The sequence below is a fragment of the Bombina bombina genome, chromosome 1 (genome assembly GCF_027579735.1).
Source record: "Bombina bombina isolate aBomBom1 chromosome 1, aBomBom1.pri, whole genome shotgun sequence".
Taxonomy (NCBI): Eukaryota; Metazoa; Chordata; class Amphibia; order Anura; family Bombinatoridae; genus Bombina; species Bombina bombina.
This window is the reverse complement of record NC_069499.1, coordinates 51,495,382-51,518,036: the sequence shown is the minus strand read 5'-3', so window position 1 is coordinate 51,518,036 and position 22,655 is coordinate 51,495,382. Positions and strand designations below refer to the sequence as shown.

Sequence of the window (22,655 nt, the reverse complement as noted above, 5' to 3'; positions counted from 1 at the left end):
TTTGAGTTCAGTATCCCTTTAAGTAAAAGCTGTTTTGAAAGCAATACAGCAGTATCACTTGTGTACCTCCTATTAAAGCTCATTGGAGTAGGACAGGACTCTGCAAGCCTTACAAAATAAAATTGCTTTATAAAACATTTTTGTATTTTTTTTTAAATTATCTTTTTTAGAATTACAAAGAAAAACATTGACTGCAATAAAACTGATCTGAGGATGAGCTTTGAACTTACTGCTAAACCAGTAGCACAATGATGTCAATGATAGAATGAGCTGTTTACATACCTCAATGTGAGCGGTGAGCTGGCCTTTCTCCCTGTCCTTTTGATCCAAGCAGCGTTTCAGATCTTCCACTTCAGATAAGATGGCACTTCGGCTCAGCTGAGAACGCAGCTCTGAGATCTGGCGCTCCAGTTCCAACTTCTCTCTCTCTGACCGTTCCACTACTAAGAAAGACACAAATAGTACCCTATGGATTATGTTTTTATTGAGTAGACCCAACACTTTAGTTAGAGAACTCCGCTAAAGCCAAATGAAGCCAAACAATGAAGACAAGAAATAGTTTAATAACAGTTCCTGGACAATAGAAGAAAGATATTGGTTCAGACCCTGGGCAGCACTTGCTGATTGGTTGCTACATTTAGCCACCAATCAGCATGCGCTACCCAGGTGCTGAAGCAAAAATGGGCCGGCTCCTAAGTTTAGATTCCTGCTTTTCAAATAAAGATAGCAAGAGAACGAAGAAAAAATGATAATAGGAGTAAATTAGAAAGTTGCTTAAAATGGCATACTCTATCTAAATCATGAAAGAAAACAGTTGGGTTTAGTATTCATTTAAATAAACATTCTGCCTTTCAAATAAACTGTATGTTTAAATGCTGTAATGATTCCACTTGGCTAGGAAGCAGATTATGGAAACCACCTTAAGCATTGCTTCTTGTTATTTGGCACAGATATATAGTTGAAACTTTATGCTACTTCTAAGGTGTTAAAATCCTATCCACATATCAGCCAGAAATGTATATGGTCTCTGCTAAAACTAAAAAACCTACAGGAAAATGAGCAGTTCTTGTTTAAAAAGGCCATTTTGAACTGCTCCTAAACCCAGTCCAAGTATAGCACTAGTGGGCCACAACTTTAAGCAACCACCAAGCTTAACATACATTATGGCCCCGTGTAAAAAACATAAAAAACTGAAAACACTTTTCTACAGGGCTGTTTAGCAAAGAAGTCAACCAGCTAACGTAACTGATGCATACAAACCTACTAAACTACGGCTCAACAAGCACTATGCATCCTAATATAGAGACCTGCACCTGACAAATGATCTTCTTCCTCTTTAATGTGACATCAGCCAGACATGCATCTGAGTCAGTCACTGGACATGTCATTCAGTTATTGGCACCCAGCAAGATTAATTAATGTCCTGTGTGTTATTTGCAGCAAAAGGGTTTAGTGATTTGTGGTTAAGAAATTAATACAGATATTGAACAGGAACTATAGCACAGGTTGATTAAAACTTGCAGACGATTATCTGGCGGGCAAATACTGAACAAACTGGTAAAAATTAAGCCACAATTCAAACTACATATACAGTTGTGAGAACTACAGGTAAATGATTTGAACTGAGAAGAAATACTCTAAAAGATATAGATCGCTGCAAGACTTCTCTTGATCCTACGGTTTTAAATTCGGTTTACGCAGATTTAAGTACCCAGGGTCAATTGAAAAACAGTGCTTAAATGCAGCGATATTCAACTCTGAAGCAAGGAATCAAGAAATATTAATATAGCTAGACATCAATAAATTATTGACTTCACAGAATTGTATTTTATGTAAATGTTTAAATAATACAACTGCTCTTCAAACACCATCATTTTAGAAATCTCATTAATTCAATCTGGATTACCTATATAAATTTATCCCTCAAACAGGGATAACTACAAGTACTTGCGCTTAATAAAACAAAGGATATTATGCCTGTAAATTTACCCAGCACTACATAACTGTGCATGATTGTTTATTGATTGGATCTTTTAATAAAATATGACAATACGTTTCAGCATATGTTACCCTAGGGAAACTAATTTGTGCTCACAGATTTCCTATTTGACAATCTACACCTGACTAAGAACTTGGTGCACATTATACAGAATCTGGTAAGTACAATTTGTGTAGTTTCAGACTGCTTGTACCTAAAGCCAAGACTTTCTATTGATTTACAAATGTGGTAAACAACATCAATTTAATATCTTCTAATGTTAACCTACTGTTTAAAGGGATATTAAACAGTAAACAAATGCTAGATAAACAGTAAACAAATGCTAGATAGAATGAGGTACTCAAAGCAAAGATTAGCCTGACAATAATATGCAGATGTATTTTCTTACAATTATATTAGTTGTTAAAATAAAGAAGAAATACTGTAAGTGTCACGTTTTAGTGCCCATAAAGCAAAGGCAACTGACATGTTGTAACCTAGGATTCCTTAATCATCTGTGCTGAGGCCAATCAGGGACAGTTGTAAGTGTGTCACTACAGTGTGCAACCAACAACTGGATATCTGGACTCTGCTCTTCCATTTCGAACAGTAACTGGAAAGACCACAGTTTTATTAATTAATTTACAGGATAATAGAACAAAGTAATGAAATATTTTTATTTTATTTTTTTAACTAAGCATAATTAAAAATGTTATACTATAATCGGAAAGTGTTTCAGGCAGGGATCGACAAATCTGTTTAATATTTAGGAGCCATGCACACTTTTAGAAGCCAGAGAGTGGTATTTGTATATAGATATATGGAGAATAACACAAAAAGTTAGGAGCCAGTGGCTCCCGGGCTCCTGGGTTTGTCGAGCCCTGGTTTAAGGTCAATATAGTGGCTAAGGTTTACTGAAAATTCAAAGAACTCTCCAGAGAGAACATCTTAACAATTATCTAAGCCTGGGTTTTACAGGGTTATTTAAACATTTAGAACTAACCAGAATACAGAGGAGTTAGCCATTTCAAATATTTATATTTTTGCATCTAAAAGATGATATTTTAAAAGTAATAAGATGTTTTAATTCACATTCCTGCACTTAAAAAAAACGTATACAGTAAATTTGTTTTGCTTATGGAGAGTCACTATCTGCCAATAGACTTGTGTGATTCTTTTTCCTAGTGAGTAATTAAGGGCGCGATCCGATATACTGCACAGGTTTTGGCACAAGCGTGGAAACCTGCGACGCCCGTAGTTTCAGCTCGCAAATCGAGCTATCCCATATACGGCGCCGTCAGAGGCTAAAGTGCCGTAAGTCTCACAAACCTGGCGATGTCCAGAAATCTGCGTAAGTACAAATTTCTGGAGTCGCCAGTGACTTACGGCACTTTAGAAACTGCCGCCGCATAAAAAAACGGACTAAGTTATTAAATCACCCGTACTGTCTAAAACGCCTCCCAAACATAGCCCGACACGTATACCCCTATCCCCCCTCACTCTCCTAATAATAATAAATGTATTAACCCCTAAATCGCCGCCCCCGGACCCCGCCGCACCTAATAAAGTTATTAACCCCTAAACCGCCGCTCCCGGACCCCGCCGCCACCTACATTATCTATATTACCCCCTAATGTGAGCCCCTTACACCGCCGCTACCTATTTTATCTATATAACCCCCTAATGTGAGCTCCTAAACCGCCGCCATCTATATTACCTACCCCCTAATGTGAGCCCCTTACACCGCCGCCATCTATATTAACTACCCCCTAATGTGAGCCCCTTACACCGCTGCCATCTATATTACCTACCCCCTAATGTGAGCCCCTTACACCGCCGCCATCTATATTACCTACCCCCTAATGTGAGCCCCTTACACCGCCGCCATCTATATTACCTACCCCCTAATGTGAGCCCCTTACACCGCCTCCATCTATATTAACTACCCCCTAATGTGAGCCCCTTACATCGCCACCATCTATATTAACTACCCCCTAATGTGAGCCCCTTACACCGCCGCCATCTATATTACCTACCCCCTAATGTGAGCCCCTTACACCGCCGCCATCTATATTACCTACCCCCTAATGTGAGCCCCTTACACCGCCGCCATCTATATTAACTACCCCCTAATGTGAGCCCCTTACACCGCCGCCATCTATATTACCTACCCCCTGTGAGCCCCTTACACCGCCGCCATCTATATTAACTACCCCCTAATGTGAGCCCCTTACACCGCCGCCATCTATATTAACTACCCCCTAATGTGAGCCCCTTACACCGCCGCCATCTATATTAACTACCCCCTAATGTGAGCCCCTTACACCGCCGCCATCTATATTACCTACCCCCTAATATGAGCCCCTTACACCGTCGCCATCTATATTACCTACCCCCTAATGTGAGCCCCTTACACCGCCGCCATCTATATTAACTACCCCCTAATGTGAGCCCCTTACACCGCCGCCATCTATATTAACTACCCCCTAATGTGAGCCCCTTACACTGCCGCCATCTATATTAACTACCCCCTAATGTGAGCCCCTTACACCGCCGCCATCTATATTAACTACCCCCTAATGTGAGCCCCTTACACCGCCGCCATCTATATTAACTACCCCCTAATGTGAGCCCCTTACACCGCCGCCATCTATATTAACTACCCCCTAATGTGAGCCCCTTACACCGCCGCCATCTATATTAACTACCCCCTAATGTGAGCTCCTACTCCGCCGCCAGCTATATTAAAATTATTAACCCCTAATCTAATCCCCTTACCCCGCCGCCAGCTATATTAAATTAATTAACCCCTAATTTAATCCCCCTACACCGCCGCCAGCTATATTAAATACATTAACCCCTAATCTAATCCCCCTAAAGTAATCACCTCTATTACCAGCCCTTAAAAGGGCCTTTTGCGTGACATTGCCCCAAAGTAACAGCTCTATTGCCAGCCCTTAAAAGGGCTTTTTGCTGGGCATGGCCCAAAGAAATCAGTTTTTTTAACAGCCCTTAAAAGGGCTTTTTGCGGGGCATTGTCACAAAGAAATCAGCTCTTTTGCCTATAATCTAAATCCCCCTACACCGCCGCCACCTATAATAAATGTATTACCCCCTAATCTAATCCCCCTACACCACCGCCACCTATATTAAATAGATTAACCCCTAATCTAATCCTCCTACACTGCCACCACCTATATTAAATGTATTAACCCCTAATCTAATCCCCCTACACCGCCGCCACCTATATTAATCCTAATTATATTAGGGTTAATATAGTTAATATAGTTATATTATATATATATTAAGTATAATAACCCTATCTAACTCTAACATCCCTAACTAAATTCTTATTAAAATAAATCTAATTAATATTAATATTATTAATTAAAATATTCCTATTTAAATCTAAATACTTACCTATAAAATAAACCCTAAGATAGCTACAATGTAATTAATAATTACATTGTAGCTATTTTAGGGTTTATATTTATTTTACAGGTAACTTGGTATTTATTTTAACTAGGTACAATAGCTATTAAATAGTTAATAACTATTTAATGGCTACCTAGTTAAAATAATTACCAATTTACCTGTAAAATAAACTAAGTTACAAATACACCTACACTATCAATAAATTAAATAAACTACAAATATCTAAACTAAACTACAATTAAATACACTAAACTAAATTACAAAAAATAAAAAGAGATTACAAGAATTTTAAGCTAATTACACCTATTCTAAGCCCCCTAATAAAATAACAAAGCCCCCCAAAATAAAATAAATTCCCTACCCTAATCTAAATTACAAAAGTTAACAGCTCTATTACCAGCCCTTAAAAGGGCCTTTTGTGGGGCATGCCCCAAAGAAGTCAGCTCTTTTGCCTGTAAAAAAAAAACAACACCCCCCCATTACAACCCACCACCCACATACCCCTATTCTAACCCACCCAATCCGCCCTTAAAAAAACCTAAGTCTAACCCCCAAGTGCTCCTTACCTGTCCTGAAGACCGGCGGAAAAGGTCTTGTTCCAGGCGGCGACCTCCTCTTCTTCCAGGATCCAGCCGGCGCGGAGCGGAGGAGTTGAAGACCGATGACCGTCCATCTGGAACTGAAGACCGGCGATGCTGGAACTGAAGATCGGCGACACTGGAACCGAAGACCTCTGGAACTGAAGACCAGAGCCGGAACGTGGAGGATCCTCTTCATGCGATCGCCGTACACTGAATAGGAATTCAAGGTACGCAATTAAAAATGCCGTCCCATGAATTCCTATTGGCTGATTTGAGCCTTCAAATTCAAATCAGCCAATCGGATGCAAGCTACTTTAATTCTATTGGCTGATTTGAATAGCCAATAGAATAAGAGCTACTGTAATTCTATTGGCTATTCTAATCAGCCAATAGAATTACAGTAGCTCTTATTCTATTGGCTATTCAAATCAGCCAATAGAATTAAAGTAGCTCGCATACGATTGGCTGATTTGAATTTGAAGGCTCAAATCAGCCAATAGGAATTCAAGGGACGCCATTTTTAATCGCGTACCTTGAATTCCTATTCAGTGTACGGCGGCGATCTTATGAAGAGGATCCTCCACGTTCCGGCTCCGGTCTTCAGTTCCAGAGGTCTTCGGTTCCAGCGTCGCCGATCTTCAGTTCCAGATGGACGGTCTTCAGCTCCGCGGTCATCGGTCTTCAACTCCTCCGCTCCGCGCCGGCTGGATCCTGGAAGAAGAAGAGGTCGCCGCCTGGAACAGGACCTTCTCTGCCGGTCTTCAGGACAGGTAAGGAGCACTTGGGGGTTAGACTTAGGTTTTTTTAAGGGGGGATTAGGTGGGTTAGAATAGGGGTATGTGGGTGGTGGGTTGTAATGGGGGGGGTTTACAGGCAAAAGAGCTGAATTCTTTGGGGCATGCCCCACAAAAGGCCCTTTTAAGGGCTGGTAATAGAGCTGTTAACTTTTGTAATTTAGATTAGGGTAGGGAATTTTTTTTATTTTGGGGGGCTTTGTTATTTTATTAGGGGGCTTAGAATAGGTGTAATTAGTTTAAAATTCTTGTAATCTTTTTTTATTTTTTGTAATTTAGTGTGTTGTTTTTTTGTAATTTAGTTTAGTGTATTTAATTGTAGTTTAGTTTAGATATTTGTAGTTTATTTAATTTATTGATAGTGTAGGTGTATTTGTAACTTAGGTTAGAATTTATTTTACAGGTAAATTGGTAATTATTTAAACTAGGTAGCTATTAAATAGTTATTAACTATTTAATAGCTATTGTACCTAGTTAAAATAAATACCAAGTTACCTGTAAAATAAATATAAACCCTAAAATAGCTACAATGTAATTATTAATTACATTGTGGCTATCTTAGGGTTTATTTTATAGGTAAGTATTTAGATTTAAATAGGAATATTTTAATTAATAATATTAATTAGATTTATTTTAATAAGAATTTAGTTAGGGATGTTAGAGTTAGATAGGGTTATTATACTTAATATATATATATATATATATATATATATATATATATATATATATATATATATATATATATATATATATAATATAATATAATAACGATATTATCCCTAATATAATTAGGGTTAATATAGTTACTATATATACTATAACAACTAGATTAACTATATTAACCCTAATATAATTAGGGTTAATATAGTTAATATAGGTGGCGGCGGTGTAGGGGGATTAGATTAAGGGTTAATCTATTTAATATAGGTGGCGGCGGTGTAGGGGGAGTAGATTAGGGGTTAATACATTTAATATAGGTGACGGCGGTGTAGGGGGGTTAGATTAGGGGTTAATCTATTTAATATAGGTGGCGGTGGTGTAGGGGGATTAGATTAGGGGGTAATACATTTATTATAGGTGGCGGCGGTGTAGGGGTATTTAGATTATAGGCAAAAGAGACGATTTCTTTGTGACAATGCCCCGCAAAAAGCCCTTTTAAGGGCTGGTAAAAGAGCTGTTACTTTGGGGCAATGTCACGCAAAAAGCACTTTTAAGGGCTGGCAATAGAGCTGTTACTTTGGGGCAATGTCACGCAAAAGGCCCTTTTAAGGGCTGGTAATAGAGGTGATTACTTTAGGGGGATTAGATTAGGGGTTAATGTATTTAATATAGCTGGCGGCAGTGTAGGGGGATTAGATAAGGGGTTAATTCATTTAATATAGCTGGCGACGGTGTAGGGGGATTAGATTAGGGGTTAATTCATTTAATATAGCTGGCGGCGTTGTAGGGGGATTAAATTAGGGGTTAATAAATTTAATATAGCTGGCGGCGGGGTAGGAGCTCACATTAGGGGGTATGTAATGTAGCTGGCGACGGTGTAGGGGGATCACATTAGGGGGTTATACTTTTAATGTAGCTGGCGGCGGGATCCGGGAGCGGCGGTTTAGGGGTTAAATACTTTATTAGGGATTGCGGCGGGGGATCGCGGTTGACAGGTAGATAGACATTGCGCATGCGTTAGGTGTTAGGTTTTATTTAGCAGATCGCGGTTGACAGGTAGATAGACATTGCGCATGCGTTAGGTTTTATTTGGCAGGTAGTTTAGGGAGTTACGGGGCTCCAATAGACAGCTGTATATTGGATACCAAACTGCGCTGGTTTGGTATACCTGCCTATGGCCCAAAAAACTACGGGCGAAGGCAGAAATATACGAGCGTAACTTCTAGGTTACGCCGTATATAGGATACCAAACCCGCGCAAATTTTGGCGTCGCCGGCTTCTGCGGGCGACGCTGCATATCGGATCGAGGCCTAGGTATTTAAAAAATAAATTAATTTCTTTCATAATGGTGAGAGTCCATGAGCCATCACAAGTGGGATTAACATTCAGTCCAACAGGAGATGGCAAAACAGAGATTTAATCCGTCCCACTTTCCCATGATTCTTTTGTCATACATATGGCCAAGGGAACTACATTTAAGGCAAGTAGAGGAACTAAACAGGCACCACAGTTTGCAGAAGTTTCCTACCAAAAGCGGCATCAGGAGAGCTAAATGTGTAAAAATGGTAGAATTTGGTAAAGGTATTTAAAGATGACCAAGTAGCTGCCTTGCAAATGTGTTCAATCAAAAGCTTTGCTTCTAAAAGCCCAAGACATGACTGCTCTGGAAGAATGAGCAGTAATTAGTTCAGGGGAGACTTTTCCTCAACTAGGTATGCTACGCGAATCAAAGCTTTAAGCCGAGCTGCCAAGGTGATTGTAGTAGCTTTCTCTCCCTTGTGGAGACCTGAGAAATGGATAAACAAGAAAGAATTTCTAAATTCTTTAGTGGCTTGAAGATAACATTTCAAGGCCCTTACTACATCAAAGTTTTGAAGTAATCTCTCTAACATTTTTATTGCTGGACAGAGAGATGGGACAACATTAGGAACGAAAGAGTAGTTAGCCTTAAAACTGCGTTATCCTGATGAAAAAAAAAAATTCAGGTAAGGAGAATCACAAGGATATGGCTTAAATTATGCTTACCTGATAATTTTCTTTTCTTCTAACGGGGAGAGTCCACAGCTGCATTCATTACTTTTGGGAATTCAGAACCTGGCCACCAGGAGGAGGCAAAGACATCCCAGCCAAAAGCTTAAATACCTCCCCCACTTCCCTCATCCCCCAGTCAGTCTGCCAAGGGAACAAGGAACAGTGGGAGAAATATCAGGGTAAAAAAGGTGCCAGAAGAATAAAAAATAAATAAACGACCACCCCATATAAATACGTGGGCGGGGAGCTGTGGACTCTCCCTGTCAGAAGAAAAGAATATTATTAGGTAAGCATAATTTAAGTTTTTCTTCTTAAATGGGGAGAGTCCACAGCTGCATTCATTACTTTTGGGAAAGCAATACCCAAGCTATAGAGGACACTGAATGCAAAAAAAGGGCGGGTAAACGAGGCGGCCCATTCGGAGGGCACCACAGCCTGAATTTACCAAAACACCTGACAAAAACAAACTGGTTCACCAGAAACAGAAGGATAAAACCTGAATGGACCAGGTAACTGCCCATCAGTTAAAACCAGCAATGCCCCAGTTAGAGACCACTCAGAATCAGTGGATTCCACCGAGCACAAAGCCTCTGAGGAGACCAGTCCCGTAGGCTCCAAGCCCACACTTAAGCTTACCTCTGGCCCGAAGGAAGGGGACCTTCACATACCCCCTGAAGGGAAGAGGAAAATGAACTCTACAGAGATCTAAAGACCAACAAGCTAGGGTAAAAGGGACCCTAGCTGAAACTCCAAGCGCAAACCAAGGTTGCAAAAGGACAAAAAACGCAGAGAGAATGAACTCCAACAACCGAACAAAGAGAAGGGAGGAAAAAAACCCTACCCCAATCTGAACAGAAGTCCAAAAGGACCATATAACGTCCCAAACCTGGAGACCAAGAGAGACGAGGTAGACCCCATCCCTCACACAGCGTGCAATCCACACTATGAAAGAGCGACGAGGGATAAAAACCACCCCCGGGAAATGTCTAACATTAGCACCATAAATATTATCGTGCTCCAGATGAAGTAACGGGCTTCCCTCTGCAACAGAAGCCTAGCAGACTCCAGCCGTTAACACTAGCCAACCAAGCTAGGAACTGCACCAGAACTCCCACAGAGGAAAAATTCTGAAGGAGTGCAGAACCCACTCCCTCCCAGGAAAAACAAGGAAGTAGGAGAGCATCCAAAACCAGCAAAGAAAGACCCCTGCTGAGGAAGGAAATGCTGCGAAGCCTCCCAGATAAAGAGAGATCAGAAGATCTAAGTAAGATACATGGTCAAGGATCAACCAAGCAGACAGACCTCTGACCCCCTCTCTAAGGCAACGGACTCAGCACCAAAGCGACTGGCAATGTCTGAAAGCAGGGAAATAAACCATTCCCCGGACCACCCAGACCCTCAATAAAGAAAAAGGAGGGGAACTAAATTGAACGGTACCAATGAGTAGAGCAAACTCCACCATTTGCTAACAAGACTGGCATGCTAACCAACTAAGCTATGACAGAACATAGGACGAGTTTGGGTTCCAGGTCCCAGACACAGATCCTTACCCTACAAGATGGGGCACTCACAGGCAAAAGAGACTACACTGAAACAGTGACGGCACGATACCAGAATCCAACCCTTCATAACATCCTGCAATCAAGGCAGGGGGGACCCCACTGAACAGAGGAAGACCTCTGGGGCACTAGGTGGATACTGTGGTATGCCCCAATCTCCCTAAGGGGAGGAGAAAGTCAAATATAACTGCTCACCCACCCACAGGCATGGAGTGTATGGCAGCAGACAGATGGCAAAGGCAATACCGATTGTAGAGGAACCATCTGGCTGCAACAGCCGGCCCAGTAGAAAAAGAAACAGCCATCGAGCACACTTTTAAGGTGCAAATAGCTGCAACAGATTGCGACTGCAATATCCCTCTTGCTAGGCAGCTAAACTACCCATCAGGCTATTTCCAAGTCTCCGATAATAGAAAAACAAAACCCCCTGAAAGGGCAAGTGGAAGTCTCAGAACCGAAAGGACTGAACTGCCCAAGACCCATCTAAGAGATTCGGTCATATATCCAAGACAAGAACATGTCCGGAAAACCAGACATCCGGAAACCGGAGCCGGCCACAAGGTAGTAACCCCTGAGGAACCATAGGGATACCTCATACGGAGAACATGTACCCAAGGGGATGCAATCACAGCCACATCCAAAGGTCCTTGGACACTGGACGTTCGCTAAGCATTCCAGAGACAGAGAGCTTATCTCCTAAAGGCTCGAGGGACAACATTGCAAAGTCAAAATACTAAGGAGCTGACAAGAAATAGAGCTCAAAACTAGGTGATCCAGCTTGAGAAGATAAAATAGTCTCCAAACAATCCTTCCGGATTAACCTCCAGAAAACCCCCACAGCTCAAGGAATTAACGATGGACGAGCCTCACAATTCCTGGCGAGCGACAGATAATACCAAGACCTCTTAATTAAGGGCAGCTCCAGGAAAAAACGGAGACAAACGCATTCTCCAGAGCCCCAAAAATAATGGGAGCAGACGATAAACAGTAGGAGGAAGAAAAAAGTTTGTAAAATGCCCGAACCTCCCGAACAGATGACCCCCCAACCAGCCCCCTGAAGGGGAAAAAAGAAGCCTAAGACACCTCGACCCCTTAAGGAAGAGTTACCGTCATCAAGGCCTCAAAAAATACATCCAATAAGAATACCATAGAGGAGATTAAAAAAAAATTGCCCCAACCTGGTACCCCAGATGTCCAAGGAGTCATCTAAATCTCCAGTCCCATTGGGAATGGAGAACCCTAGCTCCGAAGTCAAAGGACCTACGGAGTAATCTTTAGCAGGATCCGCTTCTGGAACCCCGCCAACAATCAGGAACAGCACAATGAGGACTGAGTACAATCCCTCTGATGCCGCACCCAAAAGAGGAAACGAGAACCAGCCTGACGTCTAGGAATGAAAGGCCTCCTCTACCATGTTTTAGCCCTGCAAGGGGCAGAGCCTCAAAACATTTTTTAAAACTCATGGATGTTCCTCTCCACGGAAATCTTTAAGGGACAGTAAACACCAGAATTTTTGTTTTTTAAAAATGTAGATAATCCCTTTATTACCCATTCCCCAGTTTTGCATAACCAACACAGTTATAATAATATACTTTATACCTCTGTGATTAGCTTGTATCTAAGCCTCTGCAAACTGCCCCCTTATTTCAGTTCTTTTGACAGACATGCATTTTTAGCCAATTAGTGCTGGCTCCTAGGAGCTTCACGTGCCTGAGCTAAATGTTATCTATGAGAAACACATGAACTAACGCCCTCTAGTGGTGAAAAACTGTCAAAATGCTTTCAGATTAGAGGCGGCCTTCAAGGTCTAAGAAACTAGCATATGAACCTCCTAGGTTTAGCTTTCAACTAAGAATACCAAGATAAAGCAAAATTGGTAATAAAAGTAAATTGTAAAGTTGTTTAAAATGACATTCCCTATTTAAATCATGAGAGTTTTTTTTTTTACTTGACTGTCCCTTTAGTAAAGGTGAAAGCTTTATTCGATCTGAAGAGAAACCAGAGTATAATGAACAGCCAGTTATACCGGCACCACGTGGATGATATAGACCTTAAGGAACAAAAAATAGCGCCCGACCAGGACCAGCCTGCTACATAGGGCACTCAGAACTGACCCAGGCCACAGAAAAATCGAGACCCCAATAGGAATCGACAAAAGTAACTATAGACATAACAATGTACTAACACCTTAACATGCAACTTCCGCGGAAGTGCCCAAGCAACCACAAAATCGTTAGTATCAAATTCCAGAGAAGAAATGTTTCCCAACGGAAAAACAGAATTTATGTTTACCTGATAAATTACTTTCTCCAACGGTGTGTCCGGTCCACGGCGTCATCCTTACTTGTGGGATATTCTCTTCCCCAACAGGAAATGGCAAAGAGCCCAGCAAAGCTGGTCACATGATCCCTCCTAGGCTCCGCCTACCCCAGTCATTCGACCGACGTTAAGGAGGAATATTTGCATAGGAGAAACCATATGATACCGTGGTGACTGTAGTTAAAGAAAATAAATTATCAGACCTGATTAAAAAACCAGGGCGGGCCGTGGACCGGACACACCGTTGGAGAAAGTAATTTATCAGGTAAACATAAATTCTGTTTTCTCCAACATAGGTGTGTCCGGTCCACGGCGTCATCCTTACTTGTGGGAACCAATACCAAAGCTTTAGGACACGGATGATGGGAGGGAGCAAATCAGGTCACCTAGATGGAAGGCACCACGGCTTGCAAAACCTTTCTCCCAAAAATAGCCTCAGAAGAAGCAAAAGTATCAAACTTGTAAAATTTGGTAAAAGTGTGCAGTGAAGACCAAGTCGCTGCCCTACATATCTGATCAACAGAAGCCTCGTTCTTGAAGGCCCATGTGGAAGCCACAGCCCTAGTGGAATGAGCTGTGATTCTTTCGGGAGGCTGCCGTCCGGCAGTCTCGTAAGCCAATCTGATGATGCTTTTAATCCAAAAAGAGAGAGAGGTAGAAGTTGCTTTTTGACCTCTCCTTTTACCGGAATAAACAACAAACAAGGAAGATGTTTGTCTAAAATCCTTTGTAGCATCTAAATAGAATTTTAGAGCGCGAACAACATCCAAATTGTGCAACAAACGTTCCTTCTTCGAAACTGGTTTCGGACACAGAGAAGGGACGATAATCTCCTGGTTAATGTTTTTGTTAGAAACAACTTTTGGAAGAAAACCAGGTTTAGTACGTAAAACCACCTTATCTGCATGGAACACCAGATAAGGAGGAGAACACTGCAGAGCAGATAATTCTGAAACTCTTCTAGCAGAAGAAATTGCAACCAAAAACAAAACTTTCCAAGATAATAACTTAATATCAACGGAATGTAAGGGTTCAAACGGAACCCCCTGAAGAACTGAAAGAACTAAGTTGAGACTCCAAGGAGGAGTCAAAGGTTTGTAAACAGGCTTGATTCTAACCAGAGCCTGAACAAAGGCTTGAACATCTGGCACAGCTGCCAGCTTTTTGTGAAGTAACACAGACAAGGCAGAAATCTGTCCCTTCAGGGAACTTGCAGATAATCCTTTTTCCAATCCTTCTTGAAGGAAGGATAGAATCTTAGGAATCTTAACCTTGTCCCAAGGGAATCCTTTAGATTCACACCAACAGATATATTTTTTCCAAATTTTGTGGTAAATCTTTCTAGTTACAGGCTTTCTGGCCTGAACAAGAGTATCGATAACAGAATCTGAGAACCCTCGCTTCGATAAGATCAAGCGTTCAATCTCCAAGCAGTCAGCTGGAGTGAGACCAGATTCGGATGTTCGAACGGACCTTGAACAAGAAGGTCTCGTCTCAAAGGTAGCTTCCATGGTGGAGCCGATGACATATTCACCAGATCTGCATACCAAGTCCTGCGTGGCCACGCAGGAGCTATCAAGATCACCGACGCCCTTTCCTGATTGATCCTGGCTACCAGCCTGGGGATGAGAGGAAACGGCGGGAATACATAAGCTAGTTTGAAGGTCCAAGGTGCTACTAGTGCATCCACTAGAGCCGCCTTGGGATCCCTGGATCTGGACCCGTAGCAAGGAACTTTGAAGTTCTGACGAGAGGCCATCAGATCCATGTCTGGAATGCCCCACAGTTGAGTGACTTGGGCAAAGATTTCCGGATGGAGTTCCCACTCCCCCGGATGCAATGTCTGACGACTCAGAAAATCCGCTTCCCAATTTTCCACTCCTGGGATGTGGATAGCAGACAGGTGGCAGGAGTGAGACTCCGCCCATAGAATGATTTTGGTCACTTCTTCCATCGCCAGGGAACTCCTTGTTCCCCCCTGATGGTTGATGTACGCAACAGTTGTCATGTTGTCTGATTGAAACCGTATGAACTTGGCCCTCGCTAGCTGAGGCCAAGCCTTGAGAGCATTGAATATCGCTCTCAGTTCCAGAATATTTATCGGTAGAAGAGATTCTTCCCGAGACCAAAGACCCTGAGCTTTCAGGGATCCCCAGACCGCGCCCCAGCCCATCAGACTGGCGTCGGTCGTGACAATGACCCACTCTGGTCTGCGGAAGGTCATCCCTTGTGACAGGTTGTCCAGGGACAGCCACCAACGGAGTGAGTCTCTGGTCCTCTGTTTTACTTGTATCCTCGGAGACAAGTTTGTATAGTCCCCATTCCACTGACTGAGCATGCACAGTTGTAATGGTCTTAGATGAATGCGCGCAAAAGGAACTATGTCCATTGCCGCTACCATCAAACCTATCACTTCCATGCACTGCGCTATGGAAGGAAGAGGAACGGAATAAAGTATCCGACAAGAGTCTAGAAGTTTTGTTTTTCTGGCCTCTGTCAGAAAAATCCTCATTTCTAAGGAGTCTATTATTGTTCCCAAGAAGGGAACCCTTGTTGACGGAGATAGAGAACTCTTTTCCACGTTCACTTTCCATCCGTGAGATCTGAGAAAGGCCAGGACGATGTCCGTGTGAGCCTTTGCTTGAGGAAGGGACGACGCTTGAATCAGAATGTCGTCCAAGTAAGGTACTACAGCAATGCCCCTTGGTCTTAGCACAGCTAGAAGGGACCCTAGTACCTTTGTGAAAATCCTTGGAGCAGTGGCTAATCCGAAAGGAAGCGCCACGAACTGGTAATGCTTGTCCAGGAATGCGAACCTTAGGAACCGATGATGTTCCTTGTGGATAGGAATATGTAGATACGCATCCTTTAAATCCACCGTGGTCATGAATTGACCTTCCTGGATGGAAGGAAGAATTGTTCGAATGGTTTCCATTTTGAACGATGGAACCTTGAGAAACTTGTTTAAGATCTTGAGATCTAAGATTGGTCTGAACGTTCCCTCTTTTTTGGGAACTATGAACAGATTGGAGTAGAACCCCATCCCTTGTTCTCCTAATGGAACAGGATGAATCACTCCCATTTTTAACAGGTCTTCTACACAACGTAAGAATGCCTGTCTTTTTATGTGGTCTGAAGACAACTGAGACCTGTGGAACCTCCCCCTTGGGGGAAGCCCCTTGAATTCCAGAAGATAACCTTGGGAGACTATTTCTAGCGCCCAAGGATCCAGAACATCTCTTGCCCAAGCCTGAGCGAAGAGAGAGAGTCTGCCCCCCACCAGATCCGGTCCCGGATCGGGGGCCAACATTTCATGCTGTCTTGGTAGCAGTGGCAGGTTTCTTGGCCTGCTTTCCCTTGTTCCAGCCTTGCATTGGTCTCCAAGCTGGCTTGGCTTGAGAAGTATTACCCTCTTGCTTAGAGGACGTAGCACTTTGGGCTGGTCCGTTTCTACGAAAGGGACGAAAATTAGGTTTATTTTTGGCCTTGAAAGGCCGATCCTGAGGAAGGGCGTGGCCCTTACCCCCAGTGATATCAGAGATAATCTCTTTCAAGTCAGGGCCAAACAGCGTTTTCCCCTTGAAAGGAATGTTAAGTAGCTTGTTCTTGGAAGACGCATCAGCTGACCAAGATTTCAACCAAAGCGCTCTGCGCGCCACAATAGCAAACCCAGAATTCTTAGCCGCTAACCTAGCCAATTGCAAAGTGGCGTCTAGGGTGAAAGAATTAGCCAATTTGAGAGCATTGATTCTGTCCATAATCTCCTCATAAGGAGGAGAATCACTATCGACCGCCTTTACCAGCTCATCGAACCAGAAACACGCGGCTGTAGCGACAGGGACAATGCATGAAATTGGTTGTAGAAGGTAACCCTGCTGAACAAACATCTTTTTAAGTAAACCTTCTAATTTTTTATCCATAGGATCTTTGAAAGCACAACTATCTTCTATGGGTATAGTGGTGCGTTTGTTTAAAGTGGAAACCGCTCCCTCGACCTTGGGGACTGTCTGCCATAAGTCCTTTCTGGGGTCGACCATAGGAAACAATTTTTTAAATATGGGGGGAGGGACGAAAGGAATACCGGGCCTTTCCCATTCTTTATTTACAATGTCCGCCACCCGCTTGGGTATAGGAAAAGCTTCTGGGAGCCCCGGGACCACTAGGAACTTGTCCATTTTACATAGTTTCTCTGGGATGACCAACTTGTCACAATCATCCAGAGTGGATAATACCTCCTTAAGCAGAATGCGGAGATGTTCCAACTAAAATTTAAACGTAATCACATCAGGTTCAGCTTGTTGAGAAATGTTCCCTGAATCAGTAATTTCTCCCTCAGACAAAACCTCCCTGGCCCCATCAGACTGGTTTAGGGGCCCTTCAGAACCATTATTATCAGCGTCGTCATGCTCTTCAGTATCTAAAACAGAGCAGTCGCGCTTACGCTGATAAGTGTGCATCTTGGCTAAAATGTTTTTGACAGAATTATCCATTACAGCCGTTAATTGTTGCATAGTAAGGAGTATTGGCGCGCTAGATGTACTAGGGGCCTCCTGAGTGGGCAAGACTCGTGTAGACGAAGGAGGGAATGATGCAGTACCATGCTTACTCCCCTCACTTGAGGAATCATCTTGGGCATCATTGTCATTGTCACATAAATCACATTTATTTAAATGAGAAGGAACTCTGGCTTCCCCACATTCAGAACACAGTCTATCTGGTAGTTCAGACATGTTAAACAGGCATAAACTTGATAACAAAGTACAAAAAACGTTTTAAAATAAAACCGTTACTGTCACTTTAAATTTTAAACTGAACACACTTTATTACTGCAATTGCGAGAAAATATGAAGGAATTGTTCAAAATTCACCAAAATTTCACCACAGTGTCTTAAAGCCTTAAAAGTATTGCACACCAAATTTGGAAGCTTTAACCCTTAAAATAACGGAACCGGAGCCGTTTTTAACTTTAACCCCTTTACAGTCCCTGGTATCTGCTTTGCTGAGACCCAACCAAGCCCAAAGGGGAATACGATACCAAATGACGCCTTCAGAAAGTCTTTTCTATGTATCAGAGCTCCTCACACATGCGACTGCATGTCATGCCTCTCAAAAACAAGTGCGCAACACCGGCGCGAAAATGAGGCTCTGCCTATGATTTGGGAAAGCCCCTAAGAATAAGGTGTCTAAAACAGTGCCTGCCGATATAATCTTATCAAAATACCCAGATTAAATGATTCCTCAAGGCTAAATATGTGTTAATAATGAATCGATTTAGCCCAGAAAAAGTCTACAGTCTTAATAAGCCCTTGTGAAGCCCTTATTTACTATCTTAATAAACATGGCTTACCGGATCCCATAGGGAAAATGACAGCTTCCAGCATTACATCGTCTTGTTAGAATGTGTCATACCTCAAGCAGCAAGAGACTGCTCACTGTTCCCCCAACTGAAGTTAATTCCTCTCAACAGTCCTGTGTGGAACAGCCATGGATTTTAGTAACGGTTGCTAAAATCATTTTCCTCATACAAACAGAAATCTTCATCTCTTTTCTGTTTCTGAGTAAATAGTACATACCAGCACTATTTTAAAATAACAAACTCTTGATTGAATAATAAAAACTACAGTTAAACACTAAAAAACTCTAAGCCATCTCCGTGGAGATGTTGCCTGTACAACGGCAAAGAGAATGACTGGGGTAGGCGGAGCCTAGGAGGGATCATGTGACCAGCTTTGCTGGGCTCTTTGCCATTTCCTGTTGGGGAAGAGAATATCCCACAAGTAAGGATGACGCCGTGGACCGGACACACCTATGTTGGAGAAAATTATAACAGACATGAGCTTCTCAAAAAGAAATAAATACATCCTACCGGATCAAAGAAAAAGAGGGCAGCAACCGCAGGTGAACGCCCAAGAAGAATAAGCACACTAACAGGACCAGCCAATCAGAGACCCCATTCTCCCGAAGCTCAGAACTGGAATAAGATACCCCAAAAAGAAAGTAAATTGTAGACGACAAGGAGATTAACTGCATCCCCCGCGTCTAACCCAGCTTGCCGTCTGGTACAGAAGACTGAGGATCCCTCAACCCATTAGAATTGGGATCCTCCAGCACCGCCAAAACATGCCGCAGTAGGACACGAAGGTGTGCCAGTCTATAACAGTCTATAACAAAAAGCAAGACTTACCTCCGCTGGGACAACTGACGACACTGACACGAGGGTTGCCGCAACCTCTGGAGGAAACAAGCCGCCTTCCAGAGAAGGGGTAATGGCATTAGAGACACCTGCTTGCGTAGCTAAGGAAGGACCTAGGGCACGCGCCTTACAGGATGTGGGATCACCAGGGGCGGATGGCTCGGCAGACTCTAAGCTCCCTGTTGCAGGAGAAGAGAGCACCCTAAAGCGGCATTCGGAAAATAACTGATGGGCATGGATTACCCGGGCCATCTCATACTCTTCACAAGAAGTAGAATCTGAATCAGAGACATCCGTCTCCAAAAAATCAGAATCCTTCATAACTTGGATAGAAGAAAAATAAAAACGGCACCTTACACCCCCAATGGCTGGGGCACTCACCACCTCCTGTGACCCAGACAACTAGCGAAACAGACTCTCTCCGTCGCCATGCGGTCAGGAATACGGAAATGAAGAAATGAAGTGCAGAACGTGACCACGCCTAGTCACAAGGTACACCGTGCAGGCCAGAGAAAAGCGTGCCAAGGCCACAAGGGCCACACAGACTGACAAAAAAAAAAAAGGCTGTTTTGTTCTTATATAGCCACGAGCCCAAGCGTCACTACACATTAGCAGACAGAATAACATAACAAACAGGCCTCCTCTACTATGTTTTAGCCCTGCAAGGGGCAGAGCCTCAAAACATTTTTTAAAACTCATGGATGTTCCTCTCCACGGAAATCTTTAGTAAAGGCGAAAGCTTTATTCGATCTGAAGAGAAGCCAGAGTATAACGAACTCCTCATCCAAGTGAGCAACTCACCACCCAACCAGGACAGCCAGTTATACCGGCACCACGTGGATGATATAGACCTTAAGGAACAGAAAGTAGCGCCCGACCAGGACCAGCCTGCTACATAGGGCACTCAGAACTGACCCAGGCCACAGAAAAATCGAAACCTCAATAGGAATCGACAAAAGGAACTATAGACATAACAATGTACTAACACCTTAAAATGCAACTTCCGCGGAAGTGCCCAAGCGACCACAATGATTGCACATGATTAAAGTCCCCCCTGTTCAATAACCCCCCTCAGGAGTTATTAACCCTTGATTCCATAAAGATAAAGGAGTCCCACTGAGACCCTGACTTCTTCGTTTACATTACATTCACACATCGAAGTAAAATGAAATGATCTTACCGGAATCTACGCCGTGGAACAGGAGCACGGCCCTTAAAGTGTGACAGATAGTAGCCTCGCCTCTGACATGGACTTGAGTGAAGAAAGCAGGCAGCAAAACTCGTCAACGCTGATTGCTAAGGAGCTGTTAACATGAGTCGGGATGTTTACGCAGAAAGACTCTCCCTGCATCTCCGGACTCTAACTTTCATCCATGCTCTCTCCGAGAGGCTGACAGGACTACTTAAAACTCCAGTCCCATTTTGAAGAGTACTACCCTCCATAAGAGACTATCTATAATCTTCCGACACTTCTCTGCCAACCACCTGTGACAAAAGGCAAAGAATGACTGGGAGATGAGGGAAGTGGGGGAGGTATTTAAGCCTTTGGCTAGGGTGCCTTTGCCTCCTCCTGGTGGCCAGGTTCTGAATTCCCAAAAGTAATGAATGCAGCTGTGGACTCTCCCCGTTTAAGAAGAAAACATAACCTTTCAAAAACAGATGAATGTCCAGACCGTGCATAGGTTAAAAAAGCTGAGCCTGAAGAACCCTCAAAACCAATTTGATAACTGGTCTTATGCTGAGCAAAGCTTGAACAAAAATTATTGAATATCAGGAAGTTTTGAAAACCTTCCTGTCATACAAGAAATGTCAGAATTTAGGCCTTTAAAAGCAATGGCTTATAAACCCTTATTCAGACCATCCTGCAAGAATTTGAGAATTCTAAAATAGTTCTAACAGTAATTCTTAGACTCACATTAGGAAAGGAAAACTTTCCAGAATTAGTGATAAATATGTCTTGTAACAGGCTTTCTTGCACAAGTGTTGCAATTTTTTTTTTTTAAGTTTTTTAATTCTTTGAACTGCTGGAAGATTTTTATGTTTGTTTTATATACCTTGGTGTAATTGAATGTAAACAATTGAAGATCTAAGATTTATTAAGTCAGGAGTGCGCTGGATCTCAGCACGCAGATACTACACCACACTGGTGGTGTCTGTGAGAACCAATTTCATCTACTCTTTTTATTTGATTTAAAATCTCTGTGCTGTACTACTCTGTGTGGCACCTGTCTTTTATTGTAAAAAACAAAAGACTTGACTAGAAACCCTGATTCTGTTCTTCCAATTGGACCGGAGTAATCACTCCCATGACTTCTATGTCTGATACATATGCCAAGAAACCTCTGGCCTTTAAAGGATCTTTTAGAGGAATCATCCTTGAGGAAGGTGAAACCAAAAGACTAGGCAGTAACCCTGGGATAATTATGTTCAGTACCCAAGGATCTTGAACAGATTTTTCCCAACCCTCCAGAAAAAGCTTCAGTCTGCACTCCTCCCCCACACCAGAACTAAGTCTGGGTTGGGGGCTGCATTTGGATGAAGGGACAGGCATTTTTGGTCTGTTTGGACTTAGACCAAGAGGAACCAGGCTTCCACATGGACTTGGAGGTGTCTGACATCTTAGACACTGAAGAGGAGAATCTTTGCGTTTTGGAATGACGAAAGGAGTGAAATTATCTAGCGGACAGTTTAGTTTTGTCTTGTGGCAGGAAAGATCATTTACCTACAGTGACTGTAGTAATGATAGCATCCAGTCCAGGTCCAAACAAGATCTTTTCCTGAAATGGGAAGAAAATAAGTCTTCTTTTATATTCTATATCAGCAGACCATCACTTTAGCTACTAGGCTCTAACCAGAACAGTCATAGTAGCACTCTTTGCATTAATGCAAGTGATATCAACAGCTGCATCACAAATGAAATTGCTTGACAAACTTCAGATCAGGAACCAGGAAAGTAGGTACCTTCTTTGGGGCTGCCTTAAATAATTTATTAATCTATTTCACAGATTGTTTATCTGCAGGTGGATGGTCCTCAATCTCTAAGCAAGTAAAAACTTTCTGCAATAGAGCGTGTATGAGCTCCAGTTTTTAAACTAAGAGACACAT

The 22,655-nt window shown here is 42.6% G+C and overlaps 1 protein-coding gene and 1 non-coding gene across 2 annotated transcripts in view; both read right to left on the bottom strand.

The window, feature by feature from the left end:
- Window positions 1–22,655, bottom strand: part of CEP128 (centrosomal protein 128) — a 667,652-nt gene that overhangs the window by 427,875 nt on the left and 217,122 nt on the right. Inside the window, exon 13 of the mRNA XM_053697350.1 lies at window positions 283–443. Within this exon, the coding sequence (XP_053553325.1) occupies window positions 283–443 (161 nt within the window). The remainder of the gene's footprint in view (window positions 1–282; window positions 444–22,655) is intronic.
- On the bottom strand, window positions 20,206–20,320 carry LOC128646336 (U5 spliceosomal RNA). Its single transcript, XR_008400280.1, has one exon. It is a non-coding gene; the product is annotated as a U5 spliceosomal RNA (small nuclear RNA).